This window comes from Antedon mediterranea, chromosome 6, assembly GCF_964355755.1.
Source record: "Antedon mediterranea chromosome 6, ecAntMedi1.1, whole genome shotgun sequence".
NCBI classification, from domain to species: Eukaryota; Metazoa; Echinodermata; class Crinoidea; order Comatulida; family Antedonidae; genus Antedon; species Antedon mediterranea.
The window spans coordinates 28,011,971-28,031,828 of NC_092675.1; the positions used below are offsets into that span (position 1 = coordinate 28,011,971).

At 33.2% G+C, this 19,858-nt stretch overlaps 1 protein-coding gene across 2 annotated transcripts; it reads right to left on the reverse strand.

Moving 5' to 3' along the window:
* Window positions 1-456: 456 nt before the first annotated feature.
* Window positions 457-4,199, reverse strand: LOC140052346 (lysosomal aspartic protease-like). 2 transcript variants are annotated; one of them, XM_072097869.1, is made up of 4 exons: window positions 3,645-4,199; window positions 1,802-1,928; window positions 1,454-1,552; window positions 457-1,009 (listed from the first exon to the last, which is right to left on the reverse strand). In XM_072097869.1, exons 1-4 carry the CDS (start codon window positions 3,692-3,694, stop codon window positions 848-850), a joined length of 438 nt encoding a protein of 145 aa, XP_071953970.1. In that variant the 5' UTR covers window positions 3,695-4,199; the 3' UTR covers window positions 457-847. The 2 variants fall into 2 exon arrangements, with proteins under 2 accessions (XP_071953970.1, XP_071953971.1); XM_072097870.1 differs by having other exon boundaries at window positions 459-1,009; window positions 3,605-4,195.
* Between the last annotated feature and the right edge of the window lie 15,659 nt (window positions 4,200-19,858).

Below are 19,858 nucleotides of genomic sequence, written 5' to 3' on the forward strand. Positions count from 1 at the left end.
ACTCTAAAAATAAGTGGAGAAAATAAAAAAAGTTGCCCCAATGTCTTTAAATGATTTTGTTATTTAACTGTAGCTTTGAAATGTTTCTGTTAACACTCTTTAACAACAGGGTGCCTACGGGAAAACATGCATATTATTAATAATTAATCTCCCCACTTTGGCACAGATGGTAGATTCTGCAAATAGGCCTAAATAATAATATATTACTTTGCCACACGGCATCTGAAAAATTGTGCATTGTAAAGTAAAACGATAAATAAAATCAATTGTTCAATACTGTTTATTATCTTCAATGTTGATTTGTGAATAATATAAGCTTTAGTAAAAAATATACAATTATTGATACAAAATGGAATAAAGTAAATTTTATATAAAAAAAATTATTGGTTTACAAATTTATGATAATTTCAAGATTTCGTTTTAAAATGTAACAATGCTCGCACATTATTTATACAAATTAATAATATAAAACTAAAAACATGAAGTTTATAAATCTATAACAAACAACTATTGATCAAAGTATTTATTTGTCAAAATGTAAGGATGGCAAAATAATCAAACTGATAATACATAAAGAGGGGAAGCACACAATTATTTATAGACATTTCATATTGCATATTTTTTAAGTTTTTATTTTTAGATATCCCAAAACAGTAAGTCATGAATTTTAAATTTAGTATACTAACAAATGTTTGCCTTTTACTGTATTATATAAATGTTTAGTATTTAATTTATATTTGAATATGGCATTAATCATTTACAAACATTCATTCTACAATCCAAACTATTATAAAAATACATATAATTAAAAAATGTGGCTCAGAAATTAGCATATGAGAGAGGGCTTTTAAACAGCTTCAGCAAAGCCTAGACGATCTGCACCCTTGTCAAACTCGGTGTAGAACTTGCCCAAAAAGACGTCACCCAGAATCCACAGAGGGCCAGCTGGCGGTGCTACATCTAGAGCTTGGAAACCACTCAGACAAATGGTTTCACTCCCCTGTGCAAACTGAAATATAAACAAATAAAAGTTAACTAAAAGTTAATCAATCATGTTGAGCTTAAACCATTGTGACCCAGTTGCTAGAGACATCCAACAGGAGGAGTGCATTAGGAAAAAATTCTAGATATGATCCCAAAAACTCAAATATATGTACCCTTTGTGAAACCATGTAATTGCTGTAGTAGAATCTTGGTAGTAGAGTTGTTGACTGCAATCTGGAACAGAACTATTATTGACTACAGTCAAGTCTTCCAATACAAGACTCTCTGACAACCGGAAACTTTCCCAAAACCAGATTTTTCTTGAAAATTCACTTATACTATTAAAAATACACTCCAAATACAATACTTTCCACGAAACCATATATATTTTGCCAGCCCAAAGGTTTCCAGTATTTAAGAGTTTTTACCTAAACTTAAAGCTAATTTAACAAATACAGTTTTGACATACCTTGAGTACATAATCTTCACCCGTCAAGTTAAATGCCTTTCCGCCAAGAACAAAACCAATCTTTGGTAACGACGACACTTGATTGCAATCAAATATGTACTGTAACAAGAAGATATAAAATAAAATGTATTTCAAATTTAATAGTGAATAATACTGCATTATTTAATATTTGCATAGGAGGTTTGGAAACAACAAAATGCAGATGTGGATGGAAACCATTGCGAAAACGGTTTGTATATGTTCTTTTAGATTTTATAATCACAGTTTTGGAAAATGACTTTCTTTCCTTTTCCCCAGTAACCCATATATTATTTTGTGGATTCTTTTAACCCTCTTTATATTCCTTACTGAGCCTTGCATTTCTTTGGCACCAAGTTCTTTGTTGATAGCTAAGACATCAGTTGTAGGACCAGCAATTAAGGAAGTACCTGTATCAGCAATAGCTTCACAGCCCTTGGACAATATTTGGAACCACCTTGTGTTGCAATGCAGAAAAATATACATAGATATTTTATTTTCTCATAAAGGAAAGAATTACTAGCACTATGAAATTGTTTAAGACCTATTTAAATATATATAAAATGTTTGTATTTCATAGTCAGGTCGACGTTATCTGCAATAAGGTATCAAAATACAGTTGTGCATACAGGACGTATTATGAAGCCTAAACTTTATTTTAAATGGAACACTTATATTGTTCACGTTTTTCTTTTCTTCTACCCTAATAATATGCTTTGGCATTACCATATATTGATTTTAGAGACCTATTTATCTTTATATATAAATTATATAGATTTTCTGAAATGAAAGTGAAGATAAATGAATACATCAATAATATTGACAACAATAAAAACTACCGCATGTGATCATTACAACAAAAAGGAACTATTTATAATTTTAGAAACAAAAATCAATATAAAATATATGTGGAGTGTTTGTACACAGTGATAACAAATATTATTATCTATATTCCGTCATTTTTTCTCTCAAAATTACTCGACCAAACTCTCGCAACACCGACTTATTTTCCCTTGCCCGTTGTCGAGTCAACGTAACCAAAAATGGTTTCATTTAAAGATTATCCAAGCTTTTTAATTCAATTTCTATTAAAGATAAGACTATCGATATTTTTTTTGACACTTTGTCCAAATTTAAGTCTAAAGTTCTTAAATCGATTTAAAGGGGGATTCTGGGTTTAAAATTGCTTTTAAATATCGTTTATTTATTAAATAAAAAATATTTTAACAATATAGACATGTCAGAATGAAGAAATAATAATGAGAAATTAAAAAAATAAAATTTCATATACATTTTAGGCTAAATTCATGGAAAGTCTGTTTTTCAGCAGCTTAGGGAAGCTCATTAATATTCATGAGATATTCACAAAATCACGTCATCAGTGGATTCCAAACTCGTCATGTACGTTGTGTTTGTCAACTAAATTTACATCTATCTCCCCTGTTAAACGACGACCACCCGATCATTGTGAAATAAATTTTTTAAGCTAGGCCTAAAGTGTAATAATAACAGTAGTAGCATATATTTATTTGACATTTAATGAAATACAAAATTTAGTACAGACTACGGAGTCATAAATTATATACTATTTTTATACCTCGAATAGTACAGATCGTATTATCGGCTTCAAGTACTACAGTACTAGGCTAGGCCTAGCCTAAATCATTTTTTTTCATGGGTGAGACTGGGAGCCATTCTGACTAGGGATTAAAACGTTAAAACATTGGGGCCCATCATGGGCCTAGCTAGCCTACTACCTGTACTAAATGATTGGCCCATAATAACAAAACTCAGTGGATTCCGAACCCATCCTATAAACCAAACTCCTAAACAATCTAAACCTAAAACATTCTACAAAATCGGCTGTAAATATCGCCGTTCGCCGTCCGCACGTATGGTGTCCCGGTCGTCTAATAATAGGCCTAGGCCCTCTAGGCCCTAGGCCTAGTTACTCTCCAAAAAAGCGGATACTACTGCATCAAGCAAGTAGACCAGGTAGTAGGAAGGAGACCTAGCCGATCCGGCCCAGTTAAAAATTGAGCTAGCTAGTGTAGTAGACCCTATGCGAATTGATACTACCAGGCCTTTTTTTACTAGGCTACACTTCTTAAAATTAACAATACTTATGTTTACAAATATTCCAACTCTCTCATTCGAGCTATATTATCTATACCATTCCGGTAGATCGAGTCGACCTTCAATCAAATACTGTACATCGTTCATGTTGTAATTATAGACGGGGTATACTCGACCCGACCAGTTTGGTATTGTATACTGTATCTGCTTATCACGTGACGATGCCAGGCATGGGCAGGTAGAGAGCACGTGTATCGTCGTCTCGCTCTCCTCGCTCAGCAGGAATGTATACGTTACGCTTCATTGATTTTGAAAGCTTTCCCTAAGTCAGTGCGAAAATCGGCAAACGTAAAGTGCAAACATATCTAATTTTTCACTGTTTTGATGAATTTTCATAGAACATTGACTTTATAAATGAGAAGACCGACTAAAATTACATCAGATAAGTATAATTTTACAAAAGTAATTGATATGGTTAATGATAACGGATCGTCGGAAGATTGACCATTTCACGAATTTCCTATTCTGTAACACAGTGTCATATCGCCGTAGCTGCACTTGTAATCTGGCCTTATTTCACAGCCTTCGTTCTGCTTCACTGGGCGATTATATAAATTGAAACTTTTACCGTTCAAGAGACAAACAAATATATTTTACATTTTTTACTATTCATTTTAAACCCGGAACCCCCCTTTAAGTTTGCCATTTTATGATTCATGTTTCATGTTTTGTATTTTTATGTGCTTTTTTATTCTATATTTATATCTAAGAGTTTTAAGGCATCGTGTAATTGGCGCTTTTTCGCTGTTGGATGTGGTTGAAATAAAACAAAAATAAAATCTAGTACACTTCCTAGTGAGAGATTCAATGTCCAAAAATGGCATTCAAAAACTTTGTATATATGGAATATGAGTGAATAAGAGTGAAATATGTGAAACTATATTTAGACTATGTTAAGTAACTAAGCATTTATTGCACCACACAATATATACAATGCTGAATATTAATCTGCAAATTGACATAATACTGTATGCAGTATTGTATTGGAATTCAATTGCTCAAATGCCTTTAGGCCTACGGTGATATCACAAGTAGGCGTGAAGTGTTTTGTTTCATTTGTCAACAATTTTTTACATGGCTGCTAAGACATATTTAGAAAACTAATATAACTATTGTATTGATTGATAGGATGAAGGTCAGTTTTTACTTGTTCAATAATGACCTATTTTTTGAACGGCATGTCAATAATATGCTTGCAATGTAGCTGACTTGCCCCAAGTCTGTATTTATTGTCTTTTTTATGTCACTGTCCGTCTACTAGTCGATTTTCATCTGGAAATACGAACTCTATATTTTTACTAATTTTGGTCTAGAACCTAGAAATTTACGGACAATCTTATGGAATTGAATATTTGCTGTTAAATTTAAAAGTAACATATAAAAAAGAATGTTCATTGTACTGCAGCACATCAGTGCTGTAAACTTGCACCAGTGGGATTAACATTAGATCAAATTATAGACTCCTGTAAAAACCAGTTTCTTGTTTGTTACATGTTAAACCATGCAGAGATTATTTACTTGGACTATATTCAAGTTTTCCAATAACAACCCTTTATATGGTAATTTAATATAATACACCTTAGAAAAGGATCAGTGAACCAAGCAGAAATGTCAAACACACATTGATGTACTGTATGCGACCTTTTTCTCAATAGAGTAAACAGTACATACATCCACAAATTTACCTGTCCATGTTAAATTGCCAATAACCTTTCTTGGTAACTTTCTCATAAGAAAAGTTACCTTTGTAGTACTTTGGGTCTGATCCTCCCAAAATCAGTTCTCCACCTGAACTATCATTTGTATTTCTGAAAAATAATATTTGACATTTATACAATGTTATTGTGATATAGTATATTAAAACAATTTTACATTAAGAAGAAATTGTTAAATATAATAAATACAATAAAACTACTTTTACAACTTGCACTACAATTTATTTCATTTCTTTATGGGGAAGGGATTTTGAGGATACTCTCATCAATTTGTACCTACCAACTCTTACGCATAATGCGGAAGTCTCATGCATGAGGCCAGATTGTTTTAGTCGTGTGCAATGCTATTTCCCGCACATCCATACAAATATTCAGAAAAAACATTATTTTGAAATGAACTTGCCGATTTTGAGGAAAAAAAGCCTAGGACTGCACATTATTTAATTAGTTTGAGAATAATTAGCCTAGTTAAGTAGGCCTATGTTTGTTTGTATTTATGGTTAACCCATTGACCCCTAAGTTCATTTTGCTAAAAAGGGACCTAAAAAGCATGTCACGTCATAATTAACCATAACTTTTTTTTTAAAGACAAAAATTCAAAAAATCAAAAAAGAAAAATAATGCAAAGGACATTTTCTTTTCAAATATGTTATCAAATTTGTGTTACAACTTATTTTGCCGGAGTATGGATTATGCAAATTTTAGAAATATTTTAGGAAAATTACTAAACATTTTTAATTTATCTTTGACGTACTACCAAAATTACTAAATAATTGAATAAAACTATATCTCTTCAGCAGAACCTATTTCATCAAAATAAGACCAAACTTGACCATTATGAATGACCGGTTTTGAAATTATGAATAAATTAGTAGACGGACTCATCCGTCGATGACCATATGGGGCCGGGATCCAGTCAAATCGCCCCATCGCGACTTTGCAATGGGGCGACCTTGTGATGGATGACTTTGCGATGGGGCGACTTTGTTTTGGGGCGACTTTGCGATGGGGCGACCTTGTGATGGATGACTTTGTATGGATGACTTAATGGGGCGACTTGACTAGCTTCCATGGGGCCTAGGCCCATCACGAAACCTAAGATCACGAAAGCTAAGACTCCCTACTAAGATCTAAGATTACGAAACCCAAGACCCAAGAGCAAGACCTAAGACTTAGCTAAGATTACCAACAAATCTCTATCGCACCTGCCTTGTATTTTAACTCTAAATTTGTTAACCAACTTATTCCGAATACCACACCTTATAATTAGATGAAGAAGAATCAATAAATAACAATAGATTCTTTAAATAAATTGATGATTTTACAGACGTTTTCTCATGCGAATCTCGCATACTCTATGTTCAATATCATGTTTCTATGGAACGCCAAAGAGCAACATTAATGAAGGGCTAAAAACTATGCGGAATCCATCTATTTAATTCATTTTTTTGGTGAAAATCATGTTCAATTCAATATATGTTGTCACTGTTAATACAAATAAAATGTTACTGTTGATACTTTACACGGTTTCGTTAACGTTAAGAAAAGAAATCGACAAATTCATCATATCCCCTTACTAGGCCTAGGGTAAGTAGTGATGCTTATTTTCAGATCGATTAATATTCTTTGAAAATAGAAAAGTATCAGCAGTAACATATTACAGCATTTTTATTGACAAATTGACAAAATATATTGAACAAATTAAATGTGCATTTCACCAATAAATTCCATCAAGTTGTTAGCCCTCTAACTCTATTATTGTTGCTCGCTCTTTTCTCGTAAATCTTCTAATTGTAACCCTGGGTTATTATTCTTTGTTTTTTTGTTTCTATTTTTTGTTTTTTTAGGATGGGTTACTATTAGGGTAGTGGGTTACTATTACTAATCTTAAAAAAGGCACTTGAAAATAGTAACCCACCCCAACTTTTCCGGCCAGCAAATCATAGCAAAATAATAAAAATTACGAATAAACAAATTTATTTGAACTCTAACTTTATTTTATAAACTCAAAAACACTCAATCAACATGCATTATCTCTTTATTTTCAAAATACGGTGACCAGTCTTAATAATGTCATTTTGTCAATAGTTTTTGTGACTCTAATATTAACCCCATGGGTTACTATTAGAGAAGTGGGTTATTATATAGATTGACTTATAAGGTGGGTTACTATTAGAAGGGGGGTAATTTACTATTAGAGTGTGGGTTACTATTAGAAGATTTACGGTAGTTGTTTAGTAAAACATTGCACACATACACTTAGACGACATTATTACAATACTAAACTAAGGTAGCCTACATCAACTAAATTATGTGAATAATGTTATGATAAAGATGAGTAGGAATTACTCCATAAATATTTAAAGTAATCACGAAGTAATTTTTAATCTATAAAATAGATTATTTTTATGGATTGTGATAGGTGTATTCATGTAAATGGCATATACTCTAAAAATACGGTACACAATAACTGTAGATTAAGGTATAAAATTAATTCTTTATTTTATAATATTGTTCATTTCCCTTTCTCCATGAAAAACACGATATTGTATACGTAATTTACTTATCCGTCCCTGCCTATCACATGCAGTGAAGCAATGTTAAGCAAAAAGTGCAGAACATGTACTTTCTGTTTTCGTCGTTACTTTCAGAAGCGTGATCAAACTATTAATTTATGTAATATTAATAACAATATGAAAGTTGTATTATTTCTGTCATAGCCATCGGCACGCTATGCTGGTATCAAAATTAATTTGTCTTTGATTCTTTAAAAACTATATAATAACAAATATATATAGTATTAGGCCTGTACTTGATAATGATATTTTAATTTAAAGAATACAAAAGTAAAATAAAAATTTAGCACAAAAAAGTTAAGGATTTTGTACTAAATTTATAAAAAGTAGAAAGCGATATTTATAATAAAAATGTAAGCAAGTTATTCTTAATCAAAATATCCTATACAAAAATTATCTTAACCGGTCCATAGATATTAACAAAAAATGGGCTAAATCAAATGTGATAATAACAAAGTGATAATAACAAAGTTTATTGGTGAGTACTATTATATTAAAACAAAACTTAACTATTCATTTATCGAAACTGTTTGAAAGTATACCTAGACTAATAGTCAGATTACTTTTATTCTTCATGAAACAGTCCATAAGTGATGAGCTGTCCATGCTATTTGTTGGTTTTAAATATAGATATGTAAGAAAGTCGAAGACGGATACATTGTTTAATTTGTGTCAACAACTTTTTGTAAGTTTCTCAAAGATCATACAGTTCTACTGAATTAAAATTATGGCGTGTAGAGTATTTTGCATGTCTCATGTCATACTGCACGTAATACTGCATATTTTTGCTTTAACACGTAGCAAAGTTAACGCCAATATCCATTGCAAGCCAGTGGGTAGAATTGATTTTTTCATTGGTCAAACAGCCTACATCAGTTGCCAGATAAATCGTGAAACTATGAGTAGACCTAGTTCGGAAAACGTAACAATAACTGCTAAGTGGACGCACAATAGCTATAATCTAGTAAAAACTGAGAATTTACTCGCAAACTACACTGTGTATACAGTTGATGTTTCACTGAGACTTAATAATTTAAGCATATCTGACGGCGGTCAATATAGATTATTTGTTACGGACACCGTTGGTACTACATTGCTTTCTCAACCTGCTACCGAAATCTTTGTTTGGCCAGCGCCGTTTATAGAAGTGTGTAACGCATCTAAATGGCAATACTCCAATGGTGAAGTAGCTACATTGAATTGTGCAGTAACCTCTCCAGCTAGATACTCTTTAACTTGGTCAATTGAGCCACAGATACAGGATTTTGTTTTGGTGAACACTATGGATGGTATAACAAAGAATATAAGGCTACTGATTAACGTTACGTCACTGATCGATCAAAACACATTTAGCTGTTTCATAAGCGGAATAAATTCTTTGGTCAAAACAAATTTGTGTACATTACAACCTATGTTCGAATATGTGGTCATAGACAGCCTTCAAATTGTATCTTCTCCGATTAATCTTGGTGAGAAGGCTCAGTTAGAATGTACATTCACTGAAGTAATGACTTTACATTTTTTGGATAGGTTTGCTAGAAGGGATGACATTTCTAGCGTTGAAAATGTATATTGGATCTCAAATAATTCTGCAGTAAACAAACGAATAAACCAAATTAATAACAAAAGACTGCTGATATTGAACATTTCTTTTGAAATGAACTACAGTAAAATTACTTGTATAATTGGTCAATGGAACATTTCTACTATCATAAAGGTTTCGAAAAATTATGTTACTACTGTACAGCCCAGTATTAACACAATTAAGAACAACAATGACACACGCTTATACATTTTAATTTTTGTCAGAACTATACTTGTAGCACTTCTTATCATAATACTACTTATTTTGTGTACAAAAAAAATCATACGTAGGCCTATAACAAGGCTGAAACCGTAGTCGTACATCATAAGCCTACTTGATAAATTGTATAGATGTATGGTATTTTCATCCAACAATACGTCAGTTAAAAGATTTTAATTTGTTTAAATATTATTTTCATTTCTGTTTAATGTATTATGACAGATATGGAGGTAGTCCGTACCTTTATTAGGTAGTTGTATAGGGTGCGCGGGTGTTACAGTAGACAAACTATTTTATAGACTACGAATCTCCAAAGGTAATAATAATTCGGGCTCTGCACGCACCAGTACAAGATTCTATATACCACTATGTACCACAACAGAGAAAAATTTCACTCGATAAAACCGGAATATAATAATATAGACGTTGCATAAAATCATTCAGACACCTACAGAATGAGTCGATGGATCCAAAGGCGAGTACTACAAAAGACAGAATTGGCCCTCTACATATCAAGTCATTCATAAAGAAGCACTTCGTGTGAAGACACAACGATCACACTCTGTCAAGGTATTTTTTTTTATTCCCATTGGTTTGTTAAAAAGAAATTTCTAAATTCAATACATTGATCCAGTTGATATCGTTTTCAATCCGTTTATATTGTTTTCTGTTTGTTCAAACCATGTTTGTCACCAATCAGTTTCTTTTCTCTATTTCAGAAATAGTTCAATTTTTTCACTAATCGTTACTGTGTCACCTCTAAACGGACAAAAGAAGAAGAAAATAACAATAATGAAACTATTAATCGTTATGATATTGGTTTCGTCGATTCCAATAGTTAGTGGATGCAAGTTACTTTCTTCTCCAGATTTGAACACAACTGTTGTGAACAACAATTCTATTTCACTGAACTGTGCATTCCATGCTTCCAAGAAAAATGAAGTCTATTCTGCAGTGTGGACAAAGGAAGGCACTGAAATACCAAATTTGGCTGGGAAGCATACTGAAAACATAATTTCCCATAATAAAAGTGGCACATTAATAAATAGTACTTTGCGAATAGATCACTCAAACATTAACGATGAGGGTAAATATCGATGTCTTTTGAAGGCTGGCGAAGTTAGTGTGGAGGCCTCTGATGAATGTCAAGTAAATGTATTAAAGTCTCCAAGCACGATATTTCCACTCGTTACTACGACAAGTCTTGATAAAAGTGACATGATGAGGGCAACGTGTATTACCGAAAAAACCGTGCCACTACCAAAACTGTATTGGCTTGATCAGAGGGGACCGTTATATGCTAATAACGCGACACATATAATAATTCATGAGATATTCAAAGTTGATGTGGAAGTGGTTTGCATTATGCGTTGGTATACGGAAGAACCACGAGTGAGTATATTTCCAAGAAATGTCAATACGCCTGATGACATGAAGAAGACGCTTCCACCGGCTGTGCAAGCGGAACACAAGCTGGATTCCTACCTTATCTGTATAATCTTCTTGAATATCTTTTGCTTGTTTTTATTATTTGTTATATCTTTCCGCATATTTTATTGGAATGATTGGTGTAATAACTGACTGAACTTTAACTTTTCATTAAGCTTACATATTAGCCTATATAACATTGCCGGGACCTGCAGGCCCGTAGCCAGGGGGGGTTTTTATGGTTTTTTATGGCGAACCCCCCCCCCCCCCCCCTTTACAGCGAACCCCCCTTAACCGACTGCGAACCCCCATCCCCGACATGCCCAATACCTCACCCTCATCTCCGAAAATCGTCCAAATACGTGCCCCACAGTACAACAAGTTGTTCGTAAATTAAAAAATTCGTAAACCTTCTTCCCTGTATGAGCGTACTTCGAGCGATATAGTCTGTAAAGAGTTGCAAATGAATTGCGGATTTTAACCTGAAAAATAAATGTTTGGTCCCTGCATGTAACATGATATTGACGCGTCTCACAGCGAGCTGGGGGACGAACGATTCGTACAAAGGACACCGCCAGACAACTGCGTACCAATTGTTTAGATCACTGGCAGTCAGGCAGCATGCATAAAGTATATAGCCTTCCGACATACATCAGTATTTATGTGTGGCTATGAAGTATTATTAATATTTTACACTATAATATCTATGGTATCATGTACTGTAGTTCACATTATGGCATCCGATTATTTTTGTCTAGACCACCAGCCGATACGTAGGCCTACTCAAATGTATCAATATCACCTATTTACATTGACATATTTAATTTCCTCAACAAATTGCTGTAAATAAATATTATAGATAGAGCTATAATAAGAATTGCATTTGCCTTCACCCAGTGTGCTTTTTTCGGGGCTTCTCCTAGACGTACGTTCGCATTGAACTTGAACGCAATAACAAAATATCGAGTAAATGATCAAACAATCGGCGGTTCCACACAGAGCACGCGCATCTAACGAGTCCAAGTACGATCGTTTTGCTCATTGGTAGCATGCTGCATGAGAGTGTCTTTTCCGGCCATCTAGGGGTGTCATTTAACAAAATTTGCTTCGCCTCAGGCCCCACCCCAGGTGGGGGGAGGGGGGTTAGGTATGGGGGTGGGGTGACCCAAATACTTAGTGTGCGAACCCCCCCCTTGACAGATCCTGGCTACGTCCCTGACCTGACTGCTTAATTCCAATATTTTTTTAAAACACAATTGGCAAATTAATTAATTAAATTAATGTTTTTATTTTTGCATAAAGATTTTTATCAAAGAAATTGAAGGAAATGTTTTATAAAGGATGCAAAACTCAATTTTTTTTTTCGTTAACTTCAATAACTTAATTTGTAAGATGACTAAGAAATTGCTTTGATCGCACCATCCTCCTATGGATCCAAACTTTGGAAAATGTAAATATAAAAAAAGCTTAAAGAATTGCTCTTTATAAACAATTATAAATATGTTATTTTTACTTAATAAAGACAAATGCTATTTTCTTTATATATTCACTCACTATACATTTTACAATTTGTAACAGTTTGTCGTGTATACACAAATTCTTATACTGTTCTACCAGTCGACCATACTTAGTGTTATTTCTTTTTGTAGATTTATCTGGGAGACTTGTTTATATCAAAAAGATAAAGTATTAATAAATAAAATTACCAGAAGGGCTGGGCGAGTTATTGGAGTTGATGTATCCGTACTTAATTTCAACTATGATGCAGGTGTTCTATCCTTGGTAAAACGTATACTCTCCCAAACAGAGCACCCTCTTCATAAGGAATACACTTTTCTCTTCCATCTAATATTCGTATCCGTCTGCCTCGAAGCCGTACTAAACGCTACAATAAATCATTTGTCCCACAGTCTATTGTCACCTATAACAAATTTGTCAAACGCTAACTCTTGGCGAGAACACTTGGATCGTGACTTTTTGATATTTTATATTGATATAAAATTTTAAATTGATTTGTATTTGTATGTATATTTGCTACTATCTCTGCAGTGTTTATAAGAGGAATTTCTGATGTATGTTTTTATATATTGGACCAAATAAAGAATAATAATAAATGTATAATATATTTTAAACTACTACTGTACATTCATATAAAACACAAATCCTTATTTGTTTCGGTAATAAAATAATATTATAATTACTATTTTTTATTTTTTCATTTACTTTGTTTGTAAATAATTAATCTTCTCCCTCATTATCTTTTTTACTGTTAAACTTGAATTATTATTTTGTAAACCAATTTTTAAATTATTTTGTAGTAGGCCTAATCTAGGGTCTCTATCATACAAACTTCCGGGTTTCTTGAGATCCCATTTCATCATTTTCTTGAATCATTGTACATACTATTATTTTATTTGTGATTTGATTTGATATAATCAGTTTGGGTTTAGCAAATACATAATAGGCCTATATTTTTATTCATTGGTGCATTGGCACAGAGTTTTCAGTAAATATTGGTGATTTTTCTTGCCTAGCATAAGTTTTTGTCCCCATTTAATTGTGTAGGCCTATGTGAGTGACATTATAAAATACATGTAACAATAATGTAGAGACATTATTCATTTACTGGTGTTCAGGCATGTAAATAGGCCAGAGTATTTCTATGTAATACATGTAAGCAAGCAGATTTCATCAATAGGGTGCACTTCCCAGTATGTTGGAAGTGCCTTGTATTTCGATGCTGAAAGACATCTACATAATATCTACATAATAAAGAACATTGCATCACAATGGTTATCCTGATCTGTAAAAAATACCTTAAAATTCAAAAATTGTCAGCGCGTAGGCCTACCTATTTTTTTTTTACAAACTACAATGACGTAATTTGTGAACCATTTGATTGGTCATGCAGTTTTAACGATCGTAACGTTGAAGTTGAACGAACGATTGCAGATTTCAATGATTTCTAACGTTGATATTGACTATACCCCCCTTCTCTGTTAAATCGTTGAATCCTGTAAATTATGCAACTCTCAACGCAACTCGCCGTAACGTTACGTCTACAGGAAACAGGCTTTATGTCGACAGGAAAACAGCCTTTTGAGGTGTATTATAACATTTGAGATTTCCGAGGGAATTATATTTTTCTCGAGGGATTATGAAATATAGTTCCTCAAGAAAATATAATAATTCCTTCACCGCGGAATGGCGTCTATTGCAAATATCTCGCGCAGTTACCTATCTTGCGCTAAAGTCTTTGCTCGCACCGCCGCAGGGTGATAGTTCGACGTCATCGGCCAAAACGACCGATCGGTCCGTTCTAACATTTTGGATCCTCGGAATGGTGATCATGTGATGCCATTTAAACAAATCATGTTCTAGTATTTACATATGCTATGTAATAACGTATATACTGTAACTACCGATATTATCGTTCATCAGAAAGAAGCTGATAAATACATAAAGACGGGAAGCATACAAAGTTATTGATACACATTTCAAGGCTTAAAGCTGAAAGGCAAGTCTGATTTCGTCACCCTCTAGCCTATATTATTGTAAGTCTCTCTATTGTAGATGAATATGATGACAACCATCAAGGTTACCAATGAAATAAATGAAAAAATATATATATAATTTCCATATGTAAATATTTCAATGTTGCATTAATCTCATTGAACATTATAAAAATGTATACACGTACACATTCCAAGACTTGTCAATCTCCGAGTAGAACTTAAGAGGACGTCACCCATAATCCAAAGAGATCTAGTTGGCGGTGCTACATCTAGAGCTTGGAAACCGCTCAGACAAATGGTTTCACTCCCCTGGAGAAACCTAAAAAACAAGCACGAATGTGCAATACTCGGGGTACAGCAAAAGAAGCTGTAATGACGTCATAAGACGCTACCAAATACGGTCCATTTTCGAGACGTGATATGGCTGCATCCGGTTTGAAATTTAAAAATCCGGCTCTATAGCTTTGAGGACATGTGCCTGTAGTATATTCATGCCAAATCCAAGGGAGGAGTAGTACTTTACAAATCGCACTTTTTACTCAATAGTGTCCAGATGGAGGAGGAGGAGGAGAAAATGAGTAAGTCCTAGACTCGGGTACCCCGAGTAAAAATTAATGTGTATTACTTTAATCTATTACGATGTTAGAAAATGCTCCTCCCTGGCCTCATAGGCCTATATTTTGTGGATTTTTTTAACCCTCTTTATATTTCTTACAGAGCCTTGAATTTCTTTGGCACCAAATTCTTTGTTTATAGCTGGTCCTATCACTTGTAGGACCAGCAATTAACGAAGTACCAGTATCAACAATGGCTTCACATCCATTTGGACAATAAAACCATCTTGTATTGCAATGCTGAAATGTATACATGTTTTGATTTCCCATAAAGAAAAGAATAACTAGTACTATAAAAATTGGTAATACTGTACATCATGACTTTCTTAAATCCATATATGAACATTTCGACAGTATAAATACTTTGCTGTATCAATTAAGTTTTTTTTTTACCTTTTTTTTTCTTCTACCCTAATATACTAGATTTTGTGATATGGAAGTGAATATACAATGCAAAAAAGACATACTAAGACCATTACAGAATTTTAAGGAAATCATGATTAGAATTTCAAAAATAAATATCAATATGAATTATTTATTTGAAGCGTCCGTAACAGCGATATATATAGCTATGAAATATTAGTGAAGAGTACTATGTGTCACTATTTACATGTATTGCATGCATCACATCACATATACAATGATGGTTATTAACACACTAAGTGTATAGTATTGTATAGGAATTCAATTGCTCAAATACTTTTCTGTGACATCAAGAAAGCAATGTTTCATTGGTTATCCGCAACGAAGTTGCAGGATAACCTCTTGTGATTGTACGAAATCATCATCATCTTTTTTAGTTATCCGCACTCAGCGGATAACTCCTTGTAACTGTCCTGTATCATCATCTTTTTTTTTTTTCTGTATTATTCTTTCTTTCTGTCATTTTTGTGCAGAGCATATCTCAAAAACGTGTAAAGTTAACATTTCATAACTTTGTCAACATATGGGTATTCACCTGAAGTTGTGCTTTTCTATTTCTGAATGACGTCAGAATTGCACAACATGACTTACGCGCGTTTTAACGAATTTCGCGTATTTAACATACATCGAAAACCATATAACAATTTAAATTGAAACTTAACAAAAGTTTTAGTTATATCTTGCGCTAACTGACTTTGTAAAAAAAATGGCATGTTTTACACGAAGTTACGCGCGCACGCGCGTTTAAAATTTCAAAACGCGAAAAATCAATTTCTAATCCACTTTCTACGCGTTTCATGTCATTTTGAGCAGGTAAAAAATTCCCACGCGTGCGCATTTTTTTACGCGCGCCGTGCGCACGTAGCGTTGAAAACAATTTTTTTCACGTGATTTATGTTTTTCCAGCCTTTTGTAGTAATTTTACCAACTTTAAAAACGATTTAGACTTAAAATTACGTCATACGTGCACGTCGAATTGGATAATTTACGTGGGTTTTTGATGAAAAAGGTAAAAAATTCGTTAAAATTTGTCAAAATTATGCCTTTTTTTAAATAGTCGTAATTTCTAAACTGGACGGTCAACTTTTTGTGGATGACATATTCTTGAAGTTGATGAGGTGTAGATATTGGATCATGTAATAATATGGCTAACCGGACATTGTGACGTCATCGTATGGCCACGCGAATATAAAATATAGGATTTTTGTATCTTTCATCATAGCGCATGACATTTAATAGAGCGCATCTCCAATTATCTGTTTTCCATTTTTACCCCGATTTTTATATTATCTAGGTCAATCAACTATCTTTCGTATGAGTTAAAAATATTTTAATTTTTATGACGTCATCATGTCTAAAAATGTAAATAACGTGGGTCACTTATTTTCGTCTTTACAGTAAATTTCAATCTGTTATAGCTCGTCAGAATAAAACGTGATAATCATGATTAAAACGTTTTCTGGAAGCTATTGGATTGTAGATACGAATTTATGTAAACATTTTGCCAATCGGATGTTGTGACGTCATCATATGACCAGTTAAATAAAAAAAGTCGTATTTTCATCTTTTGCGTCATAATTCATCACATTTAAAAGAGCGCGCATCAATATTTTACGTATTTAAATTTCTTCTACACATTAATATGTTGTTGCCGAGATAATTTCCTTCCGAAATTGCTATCTTAGTATTTCATTTTGATACCGTCGCTATGTTAAAAATTGGAATAAATGGCGGGTCCAGTCATTTCACCTATTCTACACAGTATGTAATATGTATACAGATTATATTGTATATAATACGACACAAAATAACAGAATTCAGCAATAACAACATATCATATTCTTCAGTTCAGGTCATATTGCCACAATCTTTTTCTGTGTGCAATATTCTAACGTATGACGTCTACGTGGCCTTTGTCGTGCGGATAACTAACTCGTCAAAGTGACGAGTTACATGTCTAGTCTTAATTGGTTATCCGCAACGAAGTTGCAGGATAACCTCTTGTGATTGTACGAAATCATCATCATCATCTTTTTCTTAATCTTCTTTCTTTCTGTATGATTTTTGTGTAACGCTTTTCTCTAAAACTTGCAAACATAACATTTTGTTAACTATGTTAACATTTTGACATTTATGTAACGTCGTCAAGCGAAGCTTTTCATGATGTTTACAATCGCGCAACGTGACGTACGCGCGATTTAACGATTTTCTCGTATTTAACATATGTCGAAAACCAAATAACATTTTAAAGTGAAACTTTGCAAAAGTTTAATTTATATCATGCGCTAACCTTCTGTTGAAAAAAAATTGCGTGTTTTACACAAAGTTACGCGCGCACGCGCATTTAAAATTTCAAAATGCGCAAAATTAATTTCTAATCAACTTTCTACGCGTTTCATGTCGGTTTAAGCATGTCAAAAATTCCCACGCATGCGCACATTTTTACGTGTGCGGAGCGCACGTAGCATTGAAAACGTATTTTTTTCGCGTGATTTATGTTTTTCCAGCCTTTTCTAGTAATTTTACCAAATTTTAAACAATTTTGACTTAAAGATACGTCATACGAGCACGTCGAATTGGACAATTTGCGCGCGTTTTTTATGAAAACGTTAAAAAATTCGTTTAAAATATGCCTTTTTTAAAACAGTCGTAATTTCTAAACTAAACGGTCAACTTTTTGTGGATGGCATTTTCTGGAAGTAGATGAGTTGTAGATATTGGATCAGGTATTAATATGGCTAACCGGACATTGTGATGTCATCGTATGGCCACGCAAATATAAAATTTAGGATTTTGTATCTTTCGTCATAGCTCATCACATTGAATAGAGCGCATCTCCACTTATCCGTTTTCCATTTTCACCCCGATTTTGATATTGTCTAGGTCAATCAACTATCTTTCGCATGAGTTAAAAATATTTTAATTTTTTTTACGTCATCGTGCTTAAAAATTTAAATCACGTGTGGCATTAATTTCATCTTTACAGTAAATTTTAATCTGTTATAGCTCGTAAGAATAAAATGTGATAATCACGATTAAAACTTTTTCTGGAAGCTATTGGACTGTAGATACGAAATTATGTAAAAATGTTGCCAATCGGATGTTGTGACGTCATCATATGGCCAGTTAAATAAAAAAGGTCGTATTTTCATCTTTTGCGTCATAATTCATTACATTTAAACGAGCGCGCATCAATATTTCACGTATTCAAATTTCTTCTACATGCTAATACGTTGTTGCTGAGATAATTTCCTTTCGGAATTGCTACCTTCGCGTTTCATTTTAAAACCGTCAACATGTTAAAAATTGCAATAAATAGCGGGTCCCGTAATTTCACCTATTCTACACTGTATGTGATATGGATACAGATTATACTGTGTACACTATATATGAATTTGAATAATAAAATTCAGCAATAACAACATATCATATTCTTCAGTTCAGGTCATAATGCCAACGTGAACACTTCCTTTTGTCCTCAACCTATCCCCTTAATGTTAATGTTGCACCACTTGCGCGGCGGATAACCAAACTCGTCAAAGTGACGAGTTACATGTCTAGTCTTCTTTCTTTCTGTATGATTTTTGTGTAACGCTTTTCTCTAAAACTTGCAAACATAACATTTTGTTAACCATGTTAACATTTTGACATTTATGTAACGTCGTCAAGCGAAGCTTTTCATGATGTTTACAATTGCGCAACGTGACGTACGCGCGATTTAACGATTTTCTCGTATTTAACATATGTCGAAAACCAAATAACATTTTAAAGTGAAACTTTGCAAAAGTTTAATTTATATCATGCGCTAACTTTCTGTTGAAAAAAAATTGCGTGTTTTACACAAAGTTACGCGCGCACGCGCATTTAAATTTTCAAAATGCGCAAAATTAATTTATAATCAACTTTCTACGCGTTTCATGTCGTTTTAAGCATGTCAACAATTCCCACGTGTGCGCACATTTTTACGTGTGCGGTGTGCACGTAGCATTGAAAACATATTTTTTTCTCGTGATTTATGTTTTTACAGCCTTTTCTAGTAATTTTACCAAATTTTAAACAATTTCGACTTAAAGATACGTCATACGAGTACGTCGAATTGGACAATTTGCGCGCGTTTTTTATGAAAAGGTTAAAAAATTCGTTTAAAATATGCCTTTTTTTAAACAGTCGTAATTT